The sequence below is a fragment of the Bos javanicus genome, chromosome 10, assembly GCF_032452875.1.
Source record: "Bos javanicus breed banteng chromosome 10, ARS-OSU_banteng_1.0, whole genome shotgun sequence".
NCBI lineage: Eukaryota > Metazoa > Chordata > Mammalia > Artiodactyla > Bovidae > Bos > Bos javanicus.
The window spans coordinates 85,855,761-85,879,789 of NC_083877.1; the positions used below are offsets into that span (position 1 = coordinate 85,855,761).

Below are 24,029 nucleotides of genomic sequence, written 5' to 3' on the forward strand. Positions count from 1 at the left end.
TCCTCAGACAGCCATTTTGGTTTTTTGCTTTTCTTTTTCTTGGGGATGGTCTTGATCTCTGTCTCCTGCACAATATCACGAACCTCCGTCCATAGTTCTTCAGGCACTCTGTCTATCAGATCTAGTCCCTTAAATCTATTTGTCCCTTCTGCTGTATAATTATAAGGGATTTGATTTAGGTCATACCTGAATGGACCAATCTAGATAGCATATTCAAAAGCAGAGATATTACTTTGCCAACAAAGGTCCATCTAGTCAAGGCTATGGTTTTTCCAGTGGTCACGTATGGATGTGAGAGTTGGACTGTGAAGAAAGCTGAGCGCTGAAGAATTGATGCTTTTGAACTGTGGTGTTGGAGAAGACTCTTGAGAGTCCCTTGGACTGCAAGGAGATCCAACCAGTCCATTCTAAAGGAGATCAGTCCTGGGTGTTCTTTGGAAGGACTGACGCTAAAGCTGAAACTCCAGTACTTTGGCTACCTCATGCGAAGAATTGACTCATTGGAAAGACTCTGATGTTGGGAGGGATTGGGGGCAGGAGGAGAACGGGACGACAGAGGATGAGATGGCTGGATGGCATCCCTGACTTGATGGACGTGAGTTTGAGTGAACTCCGGGAGTTGGTGATGGACAGGGAGGCCTGGTGTGCTGGGGTTCATAGGGTCACAAAGAGTCGGACATGACTGAGCGACTGAACTGAACTGAACTGAATGGTCTAGTAGTTTTCCCCACTTTCTTCAATTCAAATCTGAATTTGACAATAAGGAGTTCATGATCTGAGCCACAGTCAGCTCCTGTTCTTGTTTTTGCTGACTGTATAGAGCTTCTCCATCTTTGGCTGCAAAGAATATAATCAATATGATTTCGGTGTTGGCCATCTGGTGATGTCCATGTATAGAGTCTTCTCTTGTGTTGTTGGAAGAGGGTATTTGCTATGACCAGTGCGTTCTCTTGGCAAAACTCTATTAGCCTTTGCCCTGCTTCATTCTGTTCTCCAAGGCCAAACTTGCCTGTTACTCCAGGTGTTTCTTGACTTCCTACTTTTGCATTCCAGTCCCCTATAATGAAAAGGACGTATTTTTTGGGTGTTAGTTCTAAAAGGTCTTCTAGGTCTTCATCAGTTCAGTTCAGTCACTCAGTCGTGTCCGACTCTTTGCGACCCCATGAATCGCAGCACGCCAGGCCTCCCTGTCCATCACCAAATCCCAGAGTTCACCCAGACTCACGTGCATTGAATCGGTGATGCCATCCAACCATCTCATCCTCTGTTGTCCCCTTCTCCTCCTGCCCCCAATCCCTCCCAGCATCAGAGTCTTTTCCAATGAGTCAACTCTTCACATGAGGTGGCCAAAGTACATAGAACCGTTCAACTGCAGGTTCTTCAGCATCCCTGGTCATTTACACAGCATTACTGTGAGATTCGTGTTTTGGAAATTCATGACCAACCTTCAGTTGTTTCTTTGTCTTGTTTTCATTGAGTATTTTCATTTAAAAAATTTTTGTATTTATTTTTTGCTGTGCTGGCTTTCTCTAGTTGCAGTGAGTTGGGGCTACGCTCTAGTTGGCGGTGCGTGGGCTTCTCATTGTGGTGGCTTCTCTTGGTGTGGAGCACAGGGTCTAGAGTGAGGGCTCAGTAGTTGGGCTGGGGGAGGTGAGATCTTCCTGGAGCAGAGATCAAACCTGTGTCCCCTGCACTAGCAAGTGGACTCCCAAACTCTGGCTCACCAAGGAAATCCAAAACCGTGTTTTTTTTAAGATTGGAATTTATGACCAATGTGTCAAACTCAGTAAGCATTTGATATATACTTTTTTAATGGCTGACAAAACCAAATCAGGAGATAGATAATCTAAGTCTGATGAAGGAAAATGGTTACTGCTTGAATTAGTTTGCTAAGGCTGCCATAACAAAATACCAGACTAGGCAGCTTAAACAATAGAAATGTATCTTGTCCCAGTTCTGGAGGCTAGAAATCTGAAGGTCAAAGTGTTAAAATGATGAATGATGATAAGGCCTCTCTCCTTGACTGGTAAATTGCTATCTTCGTCCTCTGTCTTCACAAGTTCTTTCCTCTGTGCACACACACCTGTGTCCAAATTTCCTCTTATAAGGACACTAGGGTGTATTGGATTAGGGCCCACCCTAATGACTCCATTTAACCTTAATTACCTCTATGAAGGCCCTCTCTCCAAATGTAGTCGCATACTGAGGTATTGAGAGGACTTCAACATGTGAATTTGGCAGGGGTGAGGGGGTAACATAATTTAACACATAGCATCAGTTTATGTGAATTCCTTACCTGGAGGACAGAAATGACAGCAGAAACTCCAGAAAACGTAAAATAATTAGTCCAAGATACCATTTGTGTATGTGCTGTGCTCAGTCGTGTTTCTTTGCAACCCCATGGACTGTAATAGCCCGCCAGGCTCCTCTGTCCATGAGATTCTCCAGGCAAGAATACTGGAGTGGGTTGCCTTTTCCCCCTCCAGGGGATCTTCCCAACCCAGGGATTGAACCTGGGGTTTCCTGCATTGGTAGGCGGGTTCTTTACTATCGAGCCCACAGGGAAACCCAGATATCATTTGAACAGTCAACAAATTGAACTTTAGGATTTTTGTTCTTTTTTAAAATATTTATTTTTATTTATTTATTTGCCTGCACAAGGTCTTAGTTGTGGCATGTGGGATCTAGTTCCCCAACCAGGGATCAAACCCAGAGCCCCAGCATTGAGAGCTCATAGTCTTAGCCACTGGACCACCAGGGGAGTCCCAGGACTTTTGTTCTTATTAGGTACAATTTCCTGAAGAAAATTTCATGGAAACTATTAAAAAGAAATGATGAAAAGTAACTGCTTTTTCTTTCAGACTTCCTTAAGTTACCTCCAAATTCTCTTCCCAAAGATGCTCACAGGGTAAATGCCTCTTATTTTGCCCAAAATGAAGTTCATCAAAAGAAAATAAGTTATCTTACACAGAAAGTTCTGTTTTTATTGATTAGAACTGTATATAGTTGTAATTCTTTCATCACACATATAATACACAGTAACCATCAAGTAACTGCTGCTAAAATAACTTACTGACAAATTCTAATATTGACAACAGAATAGTTCTATCTCTATTAACAATAAAAAACAAAACCGCTAAGTATCTTGGAAAATTTAAATGCAGACCATTATTTCACAATTTGGAAGTCTGTGTAGTCCAGCTTTACGATGACCTTCTCATTGTGGAAGCTTGCTCTGTCGATGTGTGATTTGGGGCTTCCTTTTGTCTCAAGCCATTCCTGCATATGACGCACTTTGGAGGCGGGCCCTTGCAATTGTCCTTGCACTGTGCCCTGCTCAGTGTTCTGGACCCAGCCTACTAATCCAAGCTTTTTACCCTCAGCCTAAGGGAAAGAAAAAGACAAGAAAGAGAAATCCAGTGAGCCTGAACAAAACAAAGCGAGACTATAATCTCTTGCCAGAACCTTGGCGTACAATCAAGCCACTGAAATTAATTTTGTCCAGAACAGTCAAAACAGAACTACAGCAAGGAGAATCTCATTGCTGATCTTAACATGAAGTATTGACCACTTGACTTCATTTCCTTCTTCTACCCTATAAAACCCAGGCACCAGAATTTTTCACTGTGTAGTCAATTTGATTAAGTACTAAAGATTTAAGACCAAATCAGATGTTTTCAAAATGATTCTCTAAGGCTGATTGTTGTTAGGATACTGGATTATATCTTGTTCATTTTCCTTCTCCTAATCAAGAATCTAATAGATATATTAAATAGAAAAAAGCATAAAGTTATCTGATCCTTCTGTTTCTCTTTAGCCAAGACCAACTGCAGCCATGAAATTAAAAGACGCTTACTCCTTGGAAGGAAAGTTATGACCAACCTAGATAGCATATTCAAAAGCAGAGATATTACTTTGCCAACAAAGGTCCATCTAGTCAAGGCTATGGTTTTTCCTGTGGTCATGTATGGATGTGAGAGTTGGACTGTGAAGAAAGCTGAGCGCCGAAGAATTGATGCTTTTGAACTGTGGTGTTGGAGAAGACTCTTGAGAGTCCCTTGGACTGCAAGGAGATCCAACCAGTCCATTCTAAAGGAGATCAGTCCTGGGTGTTCTTTGGAAGGAATGATGCTAAAGCTGAAACTCCAGTACTTTGGCCACCTCATGTGAAGAGCTGACTCATTGGAAAAGACTGTGATGCTGGGAGGGATTGGGGGCAGGAGGAGAAGGGGACGACAGAGGATGAGATGGCTGGATGGCATCACCGACTCGATGGACGTGAGTCTGAGTGAACTCCGGGAGTTGGTGATGGACAGGGAGGCCTGGCGTGCTGCAATTCATGGGGTTGCAAAGAGTCGGACACGACTGAGTGACTGAATTGAACTGAATACCTAAACAAACCCAGATGACTAAGTGTCCATTATATCTTTAAAGATCATTAGAGAGTATTTCACAATTTCCTGGGCAAATCATTCCATTGTTCTCACTGTAGAGAAACTGTCTAATCCAAGGTCTTTACCTTGCATTCAAAGCCCACTTTCTCTCATCCTCTGAGAGAAGGAAAAAGTTGCTGGTGAGCAGCCTCTAAACACCTACATTTCATAAGACCACATTAACTATTGTTTTCACTTGACTTTCTTCTGTCTAAATAATCACAAGGCCTTTAATGTTGAATAAGCTTAGGAAAAACATCTAATCATTGTAACCGTTGTAATTGTAATCATTTTCTTAGACTTTTTATTGTTCTTTCCTATAAAGCATTAACTGTGAAATAACTGAAAACTGGGGGGAAGTAGCAATGTTTCAGAGGCAATTTTATTTTTGTAAAATTTCCAACTAAGGATTTATAAAAGTTATTGCTTGTTACATTCTATCTAAATAGAAGGAGTTGGATTACAGAAGAAAATGGGAGTTAACATGACTGCATGTCCAAATGCTGGACTAGTGATCTAGTAAATATGGGAAACTGCTGGAGTTGGCCAAAGAAAATGTTATGCAGAGCAAAAGTATGTTTGATGAGGAACTGAAGTATTCATTAAATCAGTTATGTTCAAAGCAAAGACATGTTTGCATAATGAACAAAAGAGACTTCGGTCAAATAACAGTTTAAAGGATATGGAGGAAATTAAAGAATGAAGAAAAATAAGAGATATCTACAGCATGATTAAGGGTTGTAGACTGAAGCATTTAAAAAGAATACAGAGAATGGATTTGAATAAGACTCCATATCCCACTGACTTTATGCAACAACCACACTCTCTCCTACTTCATATTAACCCAGGGGAGTGGGCCATGCCTAGTTCGTAGTTACCTTATATGGTAACTTGCTATAAGAACGATTGTGTTGAGGTTTTGAGCAGGAGGTTATAATAGTTCAATAACATTTTAAACTGTAGTGTGATTTATCTGAACTCCTGAGAGTAAACAAAACACTCCCAACTTTGACAGGTGTTGAGAATGGGGATTTCCTATGGGTTTTGTCTGGGCACTGGATTCTGTTCTTATTTTTAAATGGTAACACAATATTGCTGAGTCATGTTCAGCTTTGACTATATATGTAAACAAGCAAGTAGTGCTCTCTCCTAAGAAAATTCCAAAAAGCTGATTCTCCTCAAAACCATATTTCCTCTTGAACTGTCATCTGGAAATATTTTAAGGATTATAATCACCAATTCTAGTCTCAATCTAAAAAAAGGTTATCCTCAAACCAATAACATAGACCTTCCACATTAGGAAACTACAAAGAGAGGAGCAAACTGAACTCAAATCAAGCAAAAAAAGGGAAATAATAAAGATTAGAGCAGGAGTTAATAAATAAAACAGAGATAAAGAAACTTCTCTGGTGGTACAGTGGTTAAGAATCTGCCTTGCAATGTGGGTTTGATCCTTGGTAGGGGAACTAATTTCCTACATGCCCCAGAGCGACTAAGACACACGACCCCCACAACCCCAATTAGGGAGTCCTTGCTCAACAAAAGATCTGCAGGACTCAACAAAGATCCTGTTAGCCACAACTAAAAGACCCACCATAGCCAAATAAATATTTAAAAATTGTTTTTCTATTTAAAAAAAAAAAATTGTTTTTCTGTATTCTTTTATTCTCTTTTTACACTGAGGGTTGGGAGGTGCCATAAAGATGGGCTCTCCTGCCATCTACTCCTTTTCCCTCAACAACTTTAATTAATCTTCATTAATTTTTAATCCACTTATTAAGCCACAGGAACTTACCCTACATCAAAGTGAAAGTTGCTCAGTTGCGTCTGACTCTTTGTGACCCCATAGACTTTATAGTCCATGGAATTCTCCAGGCCAGAATACTGGAGTGGGTAGCCTTTCCCTTCTCCAGGGAATCTTCCCAACCCAGGGATCGAACCCAGGTCTCCTGCATTGCAGGCGGATTCTTTACCAGCTGAGACACAAGGGAAGCCCAAAAATACTTGACTAGGTAGCCTATCCCTTCTCCAGGGGGTCTTTCCGACCCAGGAATCGAACCAGGGTCTCCTACATTGCAGGCGGATTCTTTACCAACTGAGCTATCAAGAAAGCCTACCCTATGTAACTGGAGGCAGAGCTATCTGGAACATAGCTCTTGCTAGGACTTTCAGTAATTCTTTTCTTCCAACAGGCACTTCATATATGAGCAGGGATCAGGAGGAACTGATTTGCAAATCATTGGAAAAAGAGGTAGTGGCACTTAACATTCACATTTCAAAGATTCAGGTTTGAACTTTAAAGTGGCTTTGGCAAGTTCTGCAGTCTTAACTCATTTTAACTCATTATCTTTGGGGTTGGAGATACACTGGGAAGGCAGTAGCCTGATACTCCCCTATAGAAGACAGAAGGCAAACTAAGATTTCATCTTTGTCATTAGGGAAGATTGATGAAAGTCAAAGAGGAGAGGGAAAAAGTTGGCTTAAAGCTCAACATTCAGAAAACAAAGATCATGGCATCTGGTCCCACCACTTCATGGGAAATAGATGGGGAAACAGTGGAAACAGTGTCAGACTTTATTTTTTGGGGCTCCAAAATCACTGCAGATGGTGACTGCAGCCATGAAATTAAAAGATGCTTACTCCTTGGAAGGAAAGTTATGACCAACCTAGATAGTATATTCAAAAGCAGAGACATTACTTTGCCAACAAAGGTCTGTCTAGTCAAGGCTATGGTTTTCCCAGTGGTCATGTATGGATGTGAAAGTTGGACTGTGAAGAAAGCTGAGCACCGAAGAATTGATGCTTTTGAACTGTGGTATTGGAGAAGACTCTTGAGAGTCCCTTGGACGCAAGGAGATCCAACCAGTCCATCCTAAAGGAGATCAGTCCTGGGTGTTCTTTGGAAGGACTGATGCTAAAGCTGAAACTCCAATACTTTGGCCACCTCATGTGAAGAGTTGACTCATTGGAAAAGACTCTGATGCTGGGAGGGAATGGGGGCAGGCGGAGAAGTGGACGACAGAGGATGAGATGGCTGGATGGCATCAATGACTTGATGCACATGAGTTTGGGTGAACTCCGGGAGTTGGTGATGGACAGGGAGGCCTGGTGTGCTGCAATTCATGGGGTTGCAAAGAGTCGGACACAACTGAGCGACTGAACTGAACTGAACTGAGTGAAGTTAAGGCAGAGGCTGTCAACAGTCTGTTCATCCCCTCAATTACTAATATGTCATACCAGGCTCCATGTTCAGTGTTACTATTACTTACCCTGGAATGAATAAAGTATTTTCATTAGAAAAGCTTCACCTGGAAAAGGTGTTGTTGCTTAGTCCCCAAGTCGTGTCCGACTGTTTGTGACACCTTGGACTGTAGCCCTCCAGGCTCCTCTGTGCATGGGATTTCCCTGACAAGAATATTGGAGTGGGTTGCCATTTCCTTCTCCAAAGGATCTCCAAGGGATCTTTCTGACCTAGGGATAGACAGAACCCACGTCTCTTGCATTGGCAGGAGATTCTTTACCATTGAGCCACTTGGGAAGTCCTCCCCTGGAAAAGGTATTTGTTCTTTAAAACCTAAAATGAGCAGAATTAAGGAATTAAGTAGGGGAATGGGAGAAGGTTTAAGAGAAAAAAAGGTCTGAAGAAAATGTAACAGCTACAGACGAAGCAGTTACATAAATTACATAGTCATTTAAATGTCATCTCTTTGATCAGTGTTAACTTTCCTGTAAGAATTGTGATTTGTTTTGATGATGCCCCAGTAGGGAGAACTGGGGAAGCCCTTTCTCTTTGTAAAAAAGAAGCTCATCCATATGTGTGTTGGTACTCAATACCACTGTTAGACCAATAATAACAGCAGACAAAGCTTCCAGTAGGGATTCCCAGGTGACTCAGTGGTAAAAGAATCCACCTGCCAATGCCAGAGACCTGGATGGAGAAGATCCCCTGGAGGAGGAAATGGCAACCCACTCTAGTATTCTCGCTGGGAAAATCCCATGGACAGAAGAGCCTGGAGGGCTATATAGTTCGTGGAGCTGAAGAGTCGGACACGACTGAGCATGCACTCACACAGAGAGAAAAGCTTCCATTTGCGTTGTGGTTTACCCATTGCAAAGCATTTTCATACCTATTCTTCTACAAATCACCTCTTTGCCATTCAGCTAACAAAGAGCCAGCTTCTCCAAAGCATATTTTTCGGGAACATGTCTCTTGTTCCCATGCTGATAATGTAGGTAGGGTCACATACCTGAGTGTACTTGCGGAAAAACACTCCTTGCACCTTTCCAAAAATTTCATAATCCACTGATATCAGGGTATCCCCTTCTGCCATGCTCATGCTCAAACCTGTCAGAGACGAGGACAGCAGAAAAGGAGTCATTATCCTACTCCAGGGCCCCCAATCCTTAGGCAGAAAGTGTCATCACATCTATAGCTGTACATCCTTAACCACTGCGACCTCTCCCTGACCTTAAGGTGCCCGTACTTCGGATACGTGTAAGCGCGGGTGTCTGAAATAACAGGAAGACACCTGCAAGGGAGCTTCGGGTCGCGATTGCCCACAGAGGCCTCTTTTGGGGCAATTACCTGCTTATCCAATTACCTCCCTACACCCATCCCCGGTCCCACTCCCTCTCCATCCTTCCCTCTTCCCACAGACCTGCCTTCCACGCTGCCGCCAGTACCTCCCCCTATTAAATTTTAGGGCTAATCGAACTCACGGGCACGCCCCGGGTCCCTGTCCCAGGCTCACCCTCCTTGTCGTCCTCTCAAGCGTTAGGGACTACCCGGCAGACCACCAGGCCAACAGTCACCCCTCAGCCGCGTAAACCGCCGCGCCCGGAAGCTTAGAAGGCGGCTCCTCCTTCGCCGCCTCTCCTGTCCATCATCTCCACCGGCCAATCACGCACGGCGCGCTCGGCCCAGAGCCCGCCTAGAGGGTGGGATGTCGGGAGGCGCGTGTCTAGGAGCGCCCGAGCCTCGGGGTTGGGGAGGATCTGTCCAGGGTCTCGGCCACGACTCTACAGACCGAGTCCTCATCTTACCTTGGTTACTAAGCGCACCTCTTTTTTTTTTTTTTTTTTAAGTTTCTCCTGGGGAGAAGGACGAAGACGAAGAAACAATTGAGATAAATCCAATCATTCTGTAAATAATTACTGAGAGCTTCTGTGCCAGGCACACTTCTAGGTGCTTGACACACGTTAACAAAAAGAAAGGATCCCTGGATTGGAGGAGCTTAAATTCTGGAGACAGAGAGGGACGGCAAACACTAAACATCATAAACAAAACAAAAAAAATAAATAGAAGACATAAAATTTTTCTGCCCTTTTCCTCAATTCTCCTCCAATTCTGGGTCATGCCTAAGTTTGCAATTGGTAGCAGCAGCGACAAGAGTATAGGAGGTCGCACACAAGGTTATTTCTCCCACTGTGATTCTGGAAGCTGTCCACCAGAGTCTACCTTACTAAGTAAGTCTACCTTACTAAGTCTACCTTACTAAGTAAACTCAAAACAATGTTGCTTATCTAAAGCAACCAATCACAAACACAAACAAAATAACCCAGGGCTCCAGAATCACAACTGAATCAGTCAACCTAAGCCAAGTGACCCGGAGAAGGCAATGGCAACCCACTCCAGTACTCTTGCCTGGAGAATCCCATGGATGGAGGAGCCTGGTGGGCTACAGTCCATGGGGTCACACAGAGTTGGACACGACTGATGCGACTTAGCAGCAGCAGCAGCAGCAGCAAGCCAAGTGACCAAGTTGCATGAATTTCTTTAGGGAGAAGGGAATTTGTCAAGGGGAGTTGTGGGTGTTGATTGTTAAAAGTAGGGTCATCTCGTGTGTATCAGTCACTCAGTCATGTCTGACTCTTTGTGATCCCATGGACTGTAGCCCACCAGGATCCTCTGCCCATGGAATTCTCCAGGCAAGAATACTGGAGTAGGTTGTCATTTTGTTCTCCAGGGGATCTTCCCCGCCCAGGATCGAACCCAGGTCTCCTGCATTGGAGGCAGACTTTTTACTGTCTGAGCCACAAGGGAAGCCAAAGGTCACCTTGTAGGCATTTATATCCAGATATCCTATGATTAAGAATACATATGGGGCTTCCTTGGTGGCACAGTGGATAAAAATCTGCCTGCCAGTGCAGGGGACTTGGGTTTGATCCCTGGTCCAGGAAGATCTCATGTGCCACAGAGCAACCAACTCCATGTGCCACAACTACTGAGCCCTTTCTCTAGAACCTGAGAGCCACAACTACTGAGCCTACGTGCTGTAACTGCTGAAGATCAAGTGCCTAGAGCCTGTGCTCTGCAACAAGGGAGGCCACCTCAATGAGAAGCCCTTGCACTGCAACAGACAGCAGCCCTCACTTGCCACAGCTAGAGAAAGCCTGAGCACAGCAATGAAGACCTAGCGTAGTCAAAAATAAACAAAAAAAATTTATACATATATATATGTAAAGAATGTGAATGAAGATAAACTGTGGTGCTTACTGTTCCCTTTGGAGTGCTGTGTACCTTACATCCCTCCATAAGATTCCATATGTATGCCAGGTTGGCAGACTTGGCAAGGTGAGATGGATTTGCAGGCCATGGAGATTCATTATTCCATTAGTTCCCCACTACAAAGTGAGGGTCCAGATCCTGGAGAGTCATATGACCTCAGTGTTGGTATGGGGGTGGCAGTGAGGTTGGAAACTGGATTGAATTGTTATGCTAGGCAATATTTGAAAATAATGTTGAACAGAGTAACTGGCTGATGTTATTTCTCTAAAATTTATTAAAAAAAAACCTAGTTTCTCTGTAGCATCAAACTATTCAGTACCTACATGTATACACACTGTAGGATATACAAAGATGGATGGTATATAATCTTTGTCCCTAAAGAGCTTTTTTATTTCGCGTAAGGGACAAACATGCATGCAAATGATGACAATGCAGTGCACGACATGTGAATTCAGTTCCATGAACATCCATTGGGAGCTCATCACGAGCCAGCCCTGTGACAAAAATATTATGCGAGCTCAAAGGAGCAGAGAGATTCCTTCTGGCTGGCAAGACTGGGAAAGCGTTCTTGGAGGAAATGGCATATTACCCAAGGTTACACTACCACAAAGAGTAAGTGATGGAGCTGGGATTTAGTTCCAAGCAGCCTGAGTACAGAGCCTACTCTGTACTGAATGCTATATTCTACTACCTTCCAGCACATGGAGTTGGAGGAAGGCCACTGAGGTAAGAGAGTATGAGTAGTCAGATGTGGCTGGACCCTGAGTGTATATTACTGAGTATATACTACTGATATACTACTGGGAATATATCAACCCTGGCTGTACATTAAGACTTTGGGGGAAAGTTTACAACAGATTGATATCCAGGCCTTACCTCCAGAAAAACTGCTTTCCAGGTAGCCCTAAAACACAGCTAGGGTTGACTCTGGGGAGGTAAGGCATGTTTCAGCTTTATCCTGTAGGTAAATAAGAAGCAATTGGGTGGGAGAATGACAGGTTCAGATGTATTTAGGATTTAGGATAGGGACTTTCCTGGGGGTTCACTGGTTAACCTTTCAATGCACATTCGATCCCCAGTCAGAAAACTAAAACTCACACATCATAACTAGAGAAGCTCCTACACACCACAGTGAAGACTCAGAACAGCCAAAAGAAGCAGATGTACAGCAGTTAGGAGAGTGGTGCCGTCCCAGTGAGCAGTGAAGAAGAAACTCACCTAGGGTAGGAGAAATGAAAAGGAAGGGACATATATAAGAGACACTGCAGAATAAATTCAACAGAGCCTGCTGACCAATTAGAAGGGGTGACACATAGTGGGGAGTGGAAGAAGACTGATGTTTCAGCATGAGAGGGAACACTGGAGAAGGGGCCTGGGAAATAGGGAGGTAATCACAAGTGTGTTTTCTGTCATATTGACTTTGAGATACCTGAGGAACATTTATGTGGATGTGCTACGTGGGCATTTGGAAACGTGAGTCTGTTACTAAGGGAGAGAACTAAGCTAGATGCCATTGAAACATAGGTGAGAACTGAAATTCCAGCATTTGGTTGAAATCATTAAGGAAGAGAATGTCTGAAACTGCATTTATATGAGAAATAAGCGGGCTTTGGAGAACAACTACATTTGGGAGGCAGGTGAGGAAAAGACATAAATCCAAAATATGAAAGAAGATGGAACAAGGACATGAAAAAAGAAACCAAGAACGCACAGAGAAGCAAGTGAGAAGAGAGTTCCAACGGGGAGAAAAAATCAATAATGTCAAAGAGTAGGCTGAAGAAATAGCAGCTTTTGTCTTTAGGGTCTTTGGAAGGTCACTGGTAGCCTGGCCAGTTCAAAGCAGAGACAGGGAAACCAGACCACAATGGACTGGACAATGAGGGAGAGTCAAAGAAGTGGGGGCAGCAAGTGTAAAGCTTTCTATTAAGAAGTCTTGTGGAGAAGAAGAGAAAAGACTGGGACCCTAAGGTGAGAGGTGAGGTTAAGGCAAAGGAAGTTTTTTTTTTTTTTTTTTTTGGTAAGACAAAGCTAAGCATATTTTAAAACCAGTGTGTGTGGATGGATACAACTTGAAGTTAGCAAGATGGATGGGTATAGTGAGTCAATTCCTGGAAGGTACTGAAAGGGACTAAGTTAAGAGAACTCAAGGAAAGACAAAGATTTTTTTTCCTCTGAAACAAGATGGAAAGAAGTCAAGATGGAAGGAGGCACCCTGGGAAATTCTGCCAGGCTAGAGGGGAGCTTTGGAGTTGATGACAGGCAAGCCCCATGCTGAGATAATTCGGACCTTGAAAAGAGTGAGAAACGTCTGGAAATGCATACACAGAGAAGGCAGTTGAGAGACAACTAGGAGAGAAAACAGGGCAACAGAAGACTGCTTTGGAGCACCACCAAGGAATTTATAACATGTAAAAGCTGCAATATGACATGTTGAAGTAGTAACACCGACCACTGCTGTCTATATTATTTTCCATGTGCATGAATCTTTTTAAGTAGTTACAAGGGAAAAAGAGTAAGCTGCCTGTTTCAAACAGCTTGCACAAATGAACTGAAGTATGAAGACAAACTTTCTTCTGATGTTAACAAGTTATGGAATATCTTTAGGGTTGAAACCAGGTTATACTGAGTATTTTGGATCTGGTGGTTAACTTCATTATCATTACACTTGTCTGAGTCATTCTTGGGCCCTAAGAAGACAGGGCCAGAGTTACCACATGAAAGGAAAACATTATATCAAAATAATGAGATTGGCTACAAAAACTTCCCCGGAAGGAGACTGCGTAGCAAAACCTAGCAGAGTTGCTAAAATCTGACGCAAGCCCCAGATTATGTGCGAGGAAAAGCATGGACAGAGAGTCGACAGCCGTACCTGGGGCCGGTACCAAGCAGCCGAGCGTGCCAAGAAAGGCGATCAGCATGCCCACTCCCGCTAAGAGGAGGGCCGACACCGGAATCTTGCGGCAGAATGACCTGAGGGCGCATCTAGGCGCTCCGTCTTTTGCCAGAGAAGGGCACACCCCAGGATCAGAGAGCATCGCTCTGAGAAAAATACAAGCTCTTTGACGGAGCCCCAGAAGAGCCTCTCCCACCCCCTACCGACGTTCCCCAAGGGCAGGGCTGGACTGAGCTGCAGAGTTGGCGGGACACCCAGTCTAGTGACCCTGCTGGACCGCGCCCGCGGCCCCAGCGGCCCCGGGTGCGCGGACTGCGCTTGCGCACGCCCCAGCTGAATTCGCGGCGGGGCGGGGCTGGGCGCGCGCACGTGCCCCCGTCTCCAGGCAACGGGAATAACAGCTGCCCTCTGAGAGTGCCTGCGCGGCCGGCGGCTGCGGGAGGGCGAGTGGTGAGGGAACCTGAGTCCTGCGGCTTCCCCTAAGCGGGAGCCACCTCCAAAAAAGCCTCAGGTACGCGGAAGGGCGGGAAGGCATGGGGTCAGCGCATCGATCTCCCAAGGCCCGACGGACTGAAGAGCCGAGGGCTTGTATTCGAAGCGGAGTCACAAGTCGGGGACGTCCCGGGTGACCCTCCAGGACAGAACGCAACTTCCGCGTTCCGATCTAAACCCGCGGTGGCCGGATCGTGTGGTCCTTGGGTGAGGGTTTGGCAGCCAAGCACCTGCTGCATGCCCTGAACCGGCTCTGTGCTCTTTAGGGTCAAGCACGGTTCCAGCAGGAGGGAAGCCCGAGAGTTTTTGTGCCGGTCACTTACCAATGGGCTGCAGTTTTCTTGCCTATAAAATGATGGGGCTGGACTCAGAGTCTTACGGCCCCTAAATTCCAGTCCTGTAACTCTGGGCGAATCCCCAGCGAGGGGAAGCTGCTTGTCCTGTGTCACAGGCCTAAAAACTGACTTTCAATCCGATAGCTCTTTCCATCTGCTTTGGAGTGTATTATTGTGTGTGCGGGAGCATCACTGTGTATGGCAGAGGCTGGTAGTGATATAAAGGAAAGGTAGGTGGCAGGAACACCTGTATCACACTCCTTTTTCTATCCTCAGAACCTAATAAGCACCCACAGAACACAGTAAGCATTCACCAAATGCTTATTGAGTGAAAGCTCTGGTGGACCCAGCAACAGTGTCCCTAAAAAGTTTAAGGGAAATTGTGGTTAGGCAGATGTAGAAACAGATGTAGAAACTTTAGCAGTGGAGGTAAACCTCAGACAAACTCCTCACATATGTCTGGTTTAAATCTCCCCTAGGCTTCAGTCCAGGCCCTGAATGGCTGGTCTCCAGTTGGTGTTGCCTCTGCCTATGGGTGTTATGCTCCCACATAATAAAAGGGATTCTCCAGAGCTCCATTCAGCTAAGCAAGACCCCTATAGAAAAGGTGACTCTTCCCAGCGGTCCTCTACAGGGCACCCGAGGAACAATTTCCAGCAGAAACTTTGGAGTAACCAAGAACTGATGCTGGATAATCTCTACACTCACCCCAAGTGGAACACCTGCACAAAAGCCCAGAGCTGTTCGTATCCCCACTGTGCTGGAATGAGCCAGCACGATTCAAGGAGCAATCCCCAGGGCCAAGCCAAGGGTTTGTTTTACACATCAGACCCTCAGTGCCAGTATCCCAAAACAAATGACCAGGAATTCATCCCCTTGACAAAGAAGCGAGTGGGGGTTGACCGAGCATACCCTCTGAAACCTGTATTTCATCGGAAGTCCCATAGTACAGGTGAGGCTGGCACTGATGGAGACCAGAACGCCTTTCCAAGAACCCCTGAGCCAAGAAAGTATTCGTACAGTAGCTTTGGTTCGAGGAACTGGGTGAATTCATCGATGGTTGGTCCAGTTGCTGCCACTCAGGAGGAAAGGGTCATGGCAAATGCCAACAGGACGGAGTGGATGCAAATCCAAAGACTAGAAGCTGCAGGGGAGAGCTTAGGGGAGGAAATCCGCAGAAAAGAGACTCTTCTGAGGGAAAAGCTGAAGAAGACGGAGGAGAAACTCAGAAGGATCCAGAAGGGAAAAGAACAGGCTGAGGAAAATGAAAAAAGAGAGCTCCAGAGAATGGTGCTTTCACGGAGGAGAGTTAAAGATAATGGCATCACCACATACAAACCTATCTTCTCTCCAGCACTTGGGTCTGAGGAGGTCTTCAGCAGAGACACAGGAGAAGACGAAACTTGGGGACAATCTCAAGAGAATTCTAGTCCATTCCAGTTCTCTAATTATAGAATTCAGAAGCTCAAAAGGGAAAGACTCGTGGCAAGCAATAACAAAATCCGAGACCGAGTCTCAAGGCCATTGAAGGAGAAGTTTTCTCAAGCTACAGAAGCGCCGCTCAACGCTTTGCAGAGATACACCAGCAATTCTAGCTCATCCAGGGCACCAGACTCTTCAGGCTCCAGCTGTTCCACTGAAGAGCCAGAACTGGGCGAGTGCAGCCACTGCGGCCGAAAGTTTCTCTTGCTCAGGCTGGAGAGACACTCCAGCATCTGCCGCAGGATGCAGGGTTCCAAGAGGAAAGTGTTTGACTCCTCCAGGGCCCGGGCCAAGGGCACAGAACTAGAGCAGTACTTGAACTGGAAGGGTCCAGCTTCAGTCAAGGTAACAAGGGCCTTATGGATTTGCCATTGAGTGGGGATCACTTTTAAGAGCCTGTTATGTCCTCATCCATTTTCTTTAGAAAGATTTCATGTGTCTTATAGGGAGAACAAATTCACATTTGATTTACTGATTACTGCTGTGTGCCAGTCACAGTGATGGGAGGTTTTCATATGTTCCTCACTACAGCCCTGTGAAGATTTCATTGTCTTATCAGTTCATTAATCAAGTCTCAGGTTAACTTGCTTAAGATCACAAACAGCTTTAAATGGCAGCATATAAATCTGGGTCAGAATGACTCCAAAATCTAGACTTAAAAAAATATGTCGTTTTGGTTACATAAGTAATAAACACTTACTATAGAAAATTTAAGAGAATGAAAAAAAAATATTATGAAGCATTTCACTACCCTGACAAAATTCCTCATTCTTTATAAAATATTCTACCATCATCCCAAATCAGGACTTGTTACCACTCCTGGAACTCTATCTACTTTTTCCAGTTTGGCTAATTTTGATATACCTTCTTAGTAAATACATGAAATACATGATTAAGTTTGGAATTCTTTTTCTCCCCATTTAGAGTGTAAACAACTTAAAGGTGGAGGACTTTATTTTTTACATAATTTTTATCGGAGTATAGTTGATTTACAATATTGTGTTAGTTTCAGGTGTACAACAAAGTGAATCAGTCATATATAGGAATAGACATCTCTATATCTACACGTATATAACTCTTTTTTAGATTCTTTCCCCACATAGGTCATTGCAGAGTATTGAGTTCCCTGTGCTGTACAGCAGGTCCGTATTAGTTACTTATTTTATATACAGTAGTCTGTATATCTCAATCTCAGTCTTCCAATTTATACCCCCCTGCAACTCCTCCTTGGCAACCACAAGTTTGTTCCCTACATCCGTGACTCTTATTTCTTTCTGCAAACAAGCACATTTGTACCATTAAAAATTGTTTTTCACATAACAGTGGTATCATATGATATTTGGCTTTCTCTTCATTCAGTATGACAACCTCTGGGTCCATCCATATTGCTACAGATGGCATTATTTCATTCTTTTTTTATGGCTGAGCAATATTCCACTGTGTATATGTACCACATCTTTATCCATCCCTCTGTTGCTGGACATTTAGGTTGCTTCCGTATCTTGGCTATTCTAAGTAGTACTGCTGTGAACATCGGGGTGTGTGTATCTTTTTGAATTATGGTTTTCTTCAGATATATGCCTAGGAGTGATTTTTTTTCTGGGATAGAGGACTTTATTTTTGGTGAACATTCCTAGCTGCAGAAAAATTAGGTTGTAAAAAGTGACTTCAAGACACTTCCATACGTTTGGGAGAACTTCATAAGCACATTTGGACAGTCAGATCGGGAGAAGATTGTCTGGTTATACCTTGTCAAGGTTATACCACCGGGATTGTAAATAAGTATGGCATGTTGACAAACAATTTTTATTTTAGTAATTTTAATGTGTATTAGGAAAGTAAACCATAACAAGCCCTTGATTTCTAGGAATATTGACTTTAAAGAACAATAGTAAGGAGGATAAGGTGAAAGTGGTATGCAAATGACCAAAATGTGGGAAAGCCTTGACCACCTGATCTCAAAGCCCTGTCTCTAAACTATGAAAGCATTATTTTATTTTCATTTCCTTCCAACCCTCCCCACTGCTGCACTAGCATTTCTTGTCCATTAGCACTTTATAGTTTATGTGTGTATTTGTGGGGCCTTTAAAAACTCACTTTTATGTGAAGGCTGTTAAGAGATGTTTTTTGCAGTTAGAGTTATTTCTTTTAGTATGGGAAATGACTACAAGAAAGTCGTTTCTGTGTTTATCGATGATCTCCCTGAAATCCTGTTGCCAATGAGAAGTCAACATTTTGCTCTTGCAGATAATGATATGATCACAGGTTCCTGTTCTTTCCTGTTTTCTTTCTGGTCAACCCGGTAATCCACTGGGGAATTCTCTGTCCCACTACAGTGGTTCATTTCTGGCCAGAGCCAAAAAGAATCTTGTATTTCTTAAATTCCCAAATACCATAGCAATGAAGCAAAACAATTGGATTTTTGAGATCAGATGCCCTGGCTTTGTGGAAACTTGTTTGAGGAAACATGTTGTGTTGAGGATAGGAAGGCAGAAAGTATCTGGATTGAGATGCACTCCCCTCCTCAGACTGTCCTGAGTCTTGTTCCAAAGCTTTGTGCCTTTGCAAGCTGAGTGGTTTGTGTCTGTCATTCCTTCTGTGTACTCAGAAGAATGGATGCTTTTTCTTTTCTCCTTTAATATTCACATAATTTCCGATAGACTCATACTTCTGGTCTCTCTACTGTACATCATGCATTGAGTGTAAGAGACTACATCTTTGTGCTTTGTGATTCATAAGTGTTAATTGAATGAACTCCAATACAACGAAGAATTAAAGTGTAAGTATCATACGGTTGAGGAACTTTCCCCTAATTCTATTCTAAAGGTTGCTAGATACCATCTCTAACACTGATTCTCTTACCTTGTCTCTTTCAGTAAGACTCTCCTGATGGATCCTTCCTTTCCCTTTGATAACATCTCTTCCTATATTCATCACCAAGTAGCTACTTGCCTTTTTTCCCCTTCTTTTTAATATTATTTTCATCTAATGGTTGAGTACATTTAAAAATCATGTATTACTAAGTGACCTGTAGTGCAGATCAACAGTCTTCTGCCTCATCCCTCTCTTGCCTTTCAGCTATCCCCAACAGGCAGTTCGGATAGATGACTCTTCTGGTATGTATATTTCTAAATAATATACTTATTTTCTTGATTTATTGGTTTGGCACATGATCTGTTCACCTCCACTTATGGACACTGTGGGTTCATATCCCATCTCCTCCCACTTCTGTCCTTCCATTGTACTGAAATCTCAATTTTAGGTTAAACCAGTAGTCAGCTATTTATATGATAATAATCACATAAATGTTGTTCACTGCTCAGGGAACAGAATCTGCCCCTGTCCACATGTACCCAGAGTTAATAATTGACTCATGTTTTAATTTGCTTGGTTTCCTACATACTGATCTCAAATGTTTTTCCCTCCCTAAATGATCTTCCCAGCGCAGACACCTGTTAATGTTTTTGTAACTGCCGAAACACTTCTCATAGTCTATCCATTTGACTTTTTTATTCCGAAACCTCCCTCCCATTGTTTTCTTCCTGCTCCAGTTCAGACTGGCTCTCCTCTAGGCCTGGTGCAGACCTGTTGTCTGGGACCTTCTCTTTACTTCTCCTCTGTTCCTAGCCTCTTGTGTCTTCCTTTTTCTTGCTTGACTCCTTGCTTTGGAGAAGCTTATTAAAAAAGGTGAATGGAGGCATATTTTTTTGTCATGGGATGAATGAAAATATCTTATAGTCTTATTTTTTGACTGATGAATTGGCCAGATAGAGAATTCTAGATGGAAAATTATTTTGTGAGAACTTTTATGATAGTTTCCCACTAGCTTTCAGCATCTGGTGTTACTGTTGAGAAATCTGATGCCGTTTTGTTTCCTTCTCCATTATATGAAGTCTATATATTTTTTCTTTTTATTAAAGTTTATAGGATTCTCTCTTTAATCTGAAATTCTGCAGTGATTGTGTTGGGTAGTGCATAGGCCATTTCAATCTCAAGGGTAGGGACCTTTATTTCCAGGAATGTTTAGTGTCTTATTTGTTTAATAATTTCCACCTCGTCCTGTTTTTTGGAACTCCTATTGGTTGGTGTTGGGTTTTCTAGATTGGCTTTCTAATTTTCTGATGTTTTCTACTTTCCATCTTAATTCTTTTTTCCCATTCTGAGTAATTTTTCTGACATTATTTACAACAGTTCTGTTTTTTAGTTATCACAGCATTAATTTATAATAGTTATTTTTGGTTTTCTCATTACTTTTTCATAATATATATATTCTCATTTCATAGACAAAATCTCTTCTAATACTCACTTGTTGATATTATGATTTTTAAATAAAACTTATTTTGAATTGGAGGATAATTGCTTTACAGTGTTGTGGTTTCTGCAATGCATCAACGTGAATCAGCCATAGCCTACCTCTTGAGCCTTGCTCGCACCTCCCACCTCACCCCGCCCGCGCCAGGTTGTCACAGAGCACCTGGCTGAGCGCCCTGCACCCTACAGCAGCTTCCCACTGGCTTTGTTTGCATATGGTAATGTGTATGTGTCAGTGCTGCATCCCGCCCTGTCCTTCCCACGCTGTGTGCACAAGTCTGTTCGCTGTGTCTGTGTCTCTATTGCTGTCCTACAAATAGGTTCATCAGCACCATTTTTCTAGATTCCATATATATGTGTTAATACGCAATATTTGTTTTTCTGAGTTACTTCATTCTGTAACAAACTCTGGGTTCATCCACCTCACTATAACTGACTCAAATTTGTTCCTTTTTATGGCAGAGAAATATCCCATTGTATACATGTACCACAATTTCTTTATCTATTCATCTGTTGATGGACATATAGGTTGCTTCCTGGCCTAGATGTCCTGGCCATTGTAAATAGTGCTACAGTGAACACTAGGATACATGTGTCTTTTAGAATTGTGGTTTTCTCAGGGTATGTACCTAGTAGTGGGATTGCTGGGTCATATGGTAATTTTATTCCTAGTTTTTAAAGAAATCTCCATACTGTTCTCCATAGTGGCTGTATCAATTTACATTCCCACCAACAGTACGAGAGGATTCCCTTTTCTGCAAACCTCCTGTAGCATTTATTGTTTGTAGATTTTTTTGATGATGGCCATTCTGGCTTTCCAGGTAGCTCAGTGGTAAAGAATTTGCCTGCCAATGCAGGAGACATGCGTTCAATCTGTGGGTTAGAAAGATCCCCTGGGGGAGGAAGTGGCAATCCACTTCAGTATTCTTTCCTGGAAAATCCCACGGACAGAGGAGCCTGGCAGGCTACAGTTAATGGGGTTGCAGAGTTGGATATGACTGAACAGAGCAGAGATAGAGCATTCTGACCAGTGTGAAGTGATATATTGTAGTTTTGATTTGCATCTAATAATAAGCAATGTTGAGCAAATTTTTCATGTGTTTATTAGCCATCTGTTATATCTTCTTTGGAGAAATGTCTATTTAGGTCTTCTACCCATTTTTGATTGAGTTGTTTATTTTTCTAATATTAAGCTGCCTGAGCTGCTTGTATATTTTGGAGATTAATCCTTTGTCAGTTGCTTTATTTATAACTATTTTTTTTCCATTCTGGGGGATTATCTTTTCATCTTGTTTATAGTTTCCTTTGCTGTGCAAAAGCTTTTAAGTTTAATTAGATCTCCTTTGTTTATTTCCATTACTCTAGGTGGGTCATAGAGGATCTTGCTGTGATTTATGTCACTGTATTCGGCTTATTTTTTCTCTGAGTTTTATAGTTTCTCGTCTATGTTTAGATCTTTAATCTGTTTTGAGTTTATCCTTGTGTATGGTGGTAGGAAGTATTCTAATTTCATTCTTTTACATGTAGCTGTCTTGTTTTCCCAGCACCACTTACTGACAAGACTTGTCTTTTCTCCATTGTATATTCTTGCACCCTTTGTCAAAAATAAGGTGCCCATAGGTGCATGGGTTTATCTCTGGGCTTTCTATCTTGTACCATTGGTCTAAATTTCTGTTTTTCTGCCAGTACCATACTGTCTTGATGACTGTAGCTTTGTGGTGTAGTCTGAAGTCAGGAAAGTTTAAAGTCAGAGCTTTACTCAAATGTCTAGTGATCCTTGTCTGTCCATTCATATTTAAGCTTAAGTGGGGCTTGTTGACTGAAGGCTTTCATATTGGGGTTATCAAACAGTGAGCCTTTGAAGTGGGGTTGCACAGAGTCAGCATTTCAACTTCTCTCAACTGCTTGATGCATCCAGAGAACTCTCGTCTCCTATGAGGGTGCCAGTGTGCCTGGTACTCTGGAGGATGGTGGGGGACACAATACATCACGTACAACTTGCCCTTAATCCCATTTCAGCTCTTAAGATTAATGCTGTTCTCCATTATGCCCGGATATCCTGAGTCTGAAACCTGTCTGGTTCAGTTTCTCCAGAGAGGGTGTTGGAAGTACTGGGCACTTGGACATGCAAGGTGGAGAGGAGCCATGGGAGCCGACCTGTTCCCAGCCCTGTACCTCCCCTTTCCACTACCTGTATTTCCAAGCATTAAGCCTCTCAGGGAAAACCAGCTTGCCTCTCAGTGATATCCGCCTTTGCAGGCCCTTAGGTTTAAGTGTCTCCACTCTGGCAAGTCAGTTATCATTGTTGCTCCTTTCCTGTTCTCTCTGACCTTGTGTATTAACACCCTTTTAACTTCCTTACTATCATTCTAACGGAGACTCAGGAAGGGGATGACCTAGATACCAAGTTAAATGATCAGTCTTTCTTCAACTTACAGGTTGAACCTCCTCGGAAGAGCAACTGGAGACAGAAGCATGAATCCTTCATCCGTACCCTCCGTCAGGCTCGAGAGTTCCAGCAGGTGATTGCCAAAGGTGGAAACCCCTCAGACCTGCCTCCCATCCTGCCTGTAGAAAATCCAGACTATATTCAATGCCCTCACTGTAGCCGCCACTTTGCTCCCAAGGTGGCAGAGCGGCACATCCCCAAGTGTAAGACCATCAAGAACCGTCCTCCGCCTCCAAGAAAGCACTACAGTTGAGCAGACAATAGTGGAAACCTCCTCGATGGTTCAGAAGGTTTCTGCTTCTCTTGAGCAGTAAGTAGTAGAGTAATTTGATGCAGAGCAGGAAGAACTAACACTTTTACATATCCCAGATCTGCCTGCAGAGCTGAGATCAGTGAAGAAAGAGAGACCCATTGCTAAGCAGAAAGATGCAAAAAGAAGCCTCAGCTTCCCACTAAATCACCACCTCCGGCTGATGTGCCTGATGTAATTGCTCTGAGAACTGATGGGTGAAGAAACTTAAGAGCAGTGAGCAGGCTACATTAAAGCTCTCTTCTCGCAAGCCTGATTATGGTTTGTGCTAGTTAAATGCCTGCATTTGTTGTGCCTTCTTGCCACTGCCTCTGCATGTTTGGTTAACTCTTCTCGTTCTTGTAAGAAGTTGGCTCACTGGTGTCACAGGATCATGCATGGTATCTCTTATAAAAAATACACTTCTGCTGTAAGGCAAATGACCTCCCTGGTACATGGTCCTGGCAGAAAGTCAATACAAGTATGTAAGGTTGGGGCGCCAGTATGTCCTAAACCCTCCCCATGTTGTACTGTGTAATAAAGGGAACCTCATCTTTATGTACTTTACAGGGTAGGGGTGGGAGAAAGCACATTATGTCTCTGTAGTTGTTCTTTTCTAATGGATTTCATATGTCAAAAAAAAAAAAAAAGGAAGGAACTTTAATTTCAGCTGTTGCTAGCATTCTGCTTTCAAATCATTTTGGTTTGATGACTTTTAAAATGACGCAGCAAAATATACCCCCAAAGCAAGCTGGGACATTTCAGTGTCACATGTCTGTACTGATTATATCACAGTAAACTTCTCTTCTGAAAAGTAAACTCGAAGGAAAAGATGCC

The 24,029-nt window shown here is 43.1% G+C and overlaps 2 protein-coding genes and 1 long non-coding RNA gene across 5 annotated transcripts; 1 reads left to right on the forward strand and 2 right to left on the reverse strand.

Annotated features, from left to right (window-relative positions):
* Positions 1 to 2,958: 2,958 nt before the first annotated feature.
* ACYP1 (acylphosphatase 1) lies at positions 2,959 to 9,329 on the reverse strand. Of its 2 annotated transcripts, none has more exons than XM_061429492.1 (3): positions 9,185 to 9,329; positions 8,681 to 8,778; positions 2,959 to 3,384 (listed from the first exon to the last, which is right to left on the reverse strand). In XM_061429492.1, exons 2-3 carry the CDS (start codon positions 8,768 to 8,770, stop codon positions 3,169 to 3,171), a joined length of 306 nt encoding a protein of 101 aa, XP_061285476.1. In that variant the 5' UTR covers positions 8,771 to 8,778; positions 9,185 to 9,329; the 3' UTR covers positions 2,959 to 3,168. The 2 variants fall into 2 exon arrangements, with proteins under 2 accessions (XP_061285476.1, XP_061285475.1); XM_061429491.1 differs by having other exon boundaries at positions 9,153 to 9,320.
* A 1,889-nt stretch (positions 9,330 to 11,218) lies between these two features.
* Positions 11,219 to 14,183, reverse strand: LOC133254986 (uncharacterized). The gene is made up of 3 exons (XR_009738821.1): positions 13,811 to 14,183; positions 12,040 to 12,159; positions 11,219 to 11,899 (listed from the first exon to the last, which is right to left on the reverse strand). It is a non-coding gene; the product is annotated as an uncharacterized LOC133254986 (long non-coding RNA).
* A 38-nt stretch (positions 14,184 to 14,221) lies between these two features.
* ZC2HC1C (zinc finger C2HC-type containing 1C) lies at positions 14,222 to 23,490 on the forward strand. 2 transcript variants are annotated; one of them, XM_061429489.1, is made up of 4 exons: positions 14,222 to 14,345; positions 15,141 to 16,488; positions 19,222 to 19,259; positions 22,893 to 22,974. In XM_061429489.1, exons 2-3 carry the CDS (start codon positions 15,160 to 15,162, stop codon positions 19,249 to 19,251), a joined length of 1,359 nt encoding a protein of 452 aa, XP_061285473.1. In that variant the 5' UTR covers positions 14,222 to 14,345; positions 15,141 to 15,159; the 3' UTR covers positions 19,252 to 19,259; positions 22,893 to 22,974. The 2 variants fall into 2 exon arrangements, with proteins under 2 accessions (XP_061285473.1, XP_061285472.1); XM_061429488.1 differs by lacking the exon at positions 19,222 to 19,259 and having other exon boundaries at positions 14,227 to 14,345; positions 22,893 to 23,490.
* The last annotated feature ends 539 nt before the right edge of the window (positions 23,491 to 24,029 follow it).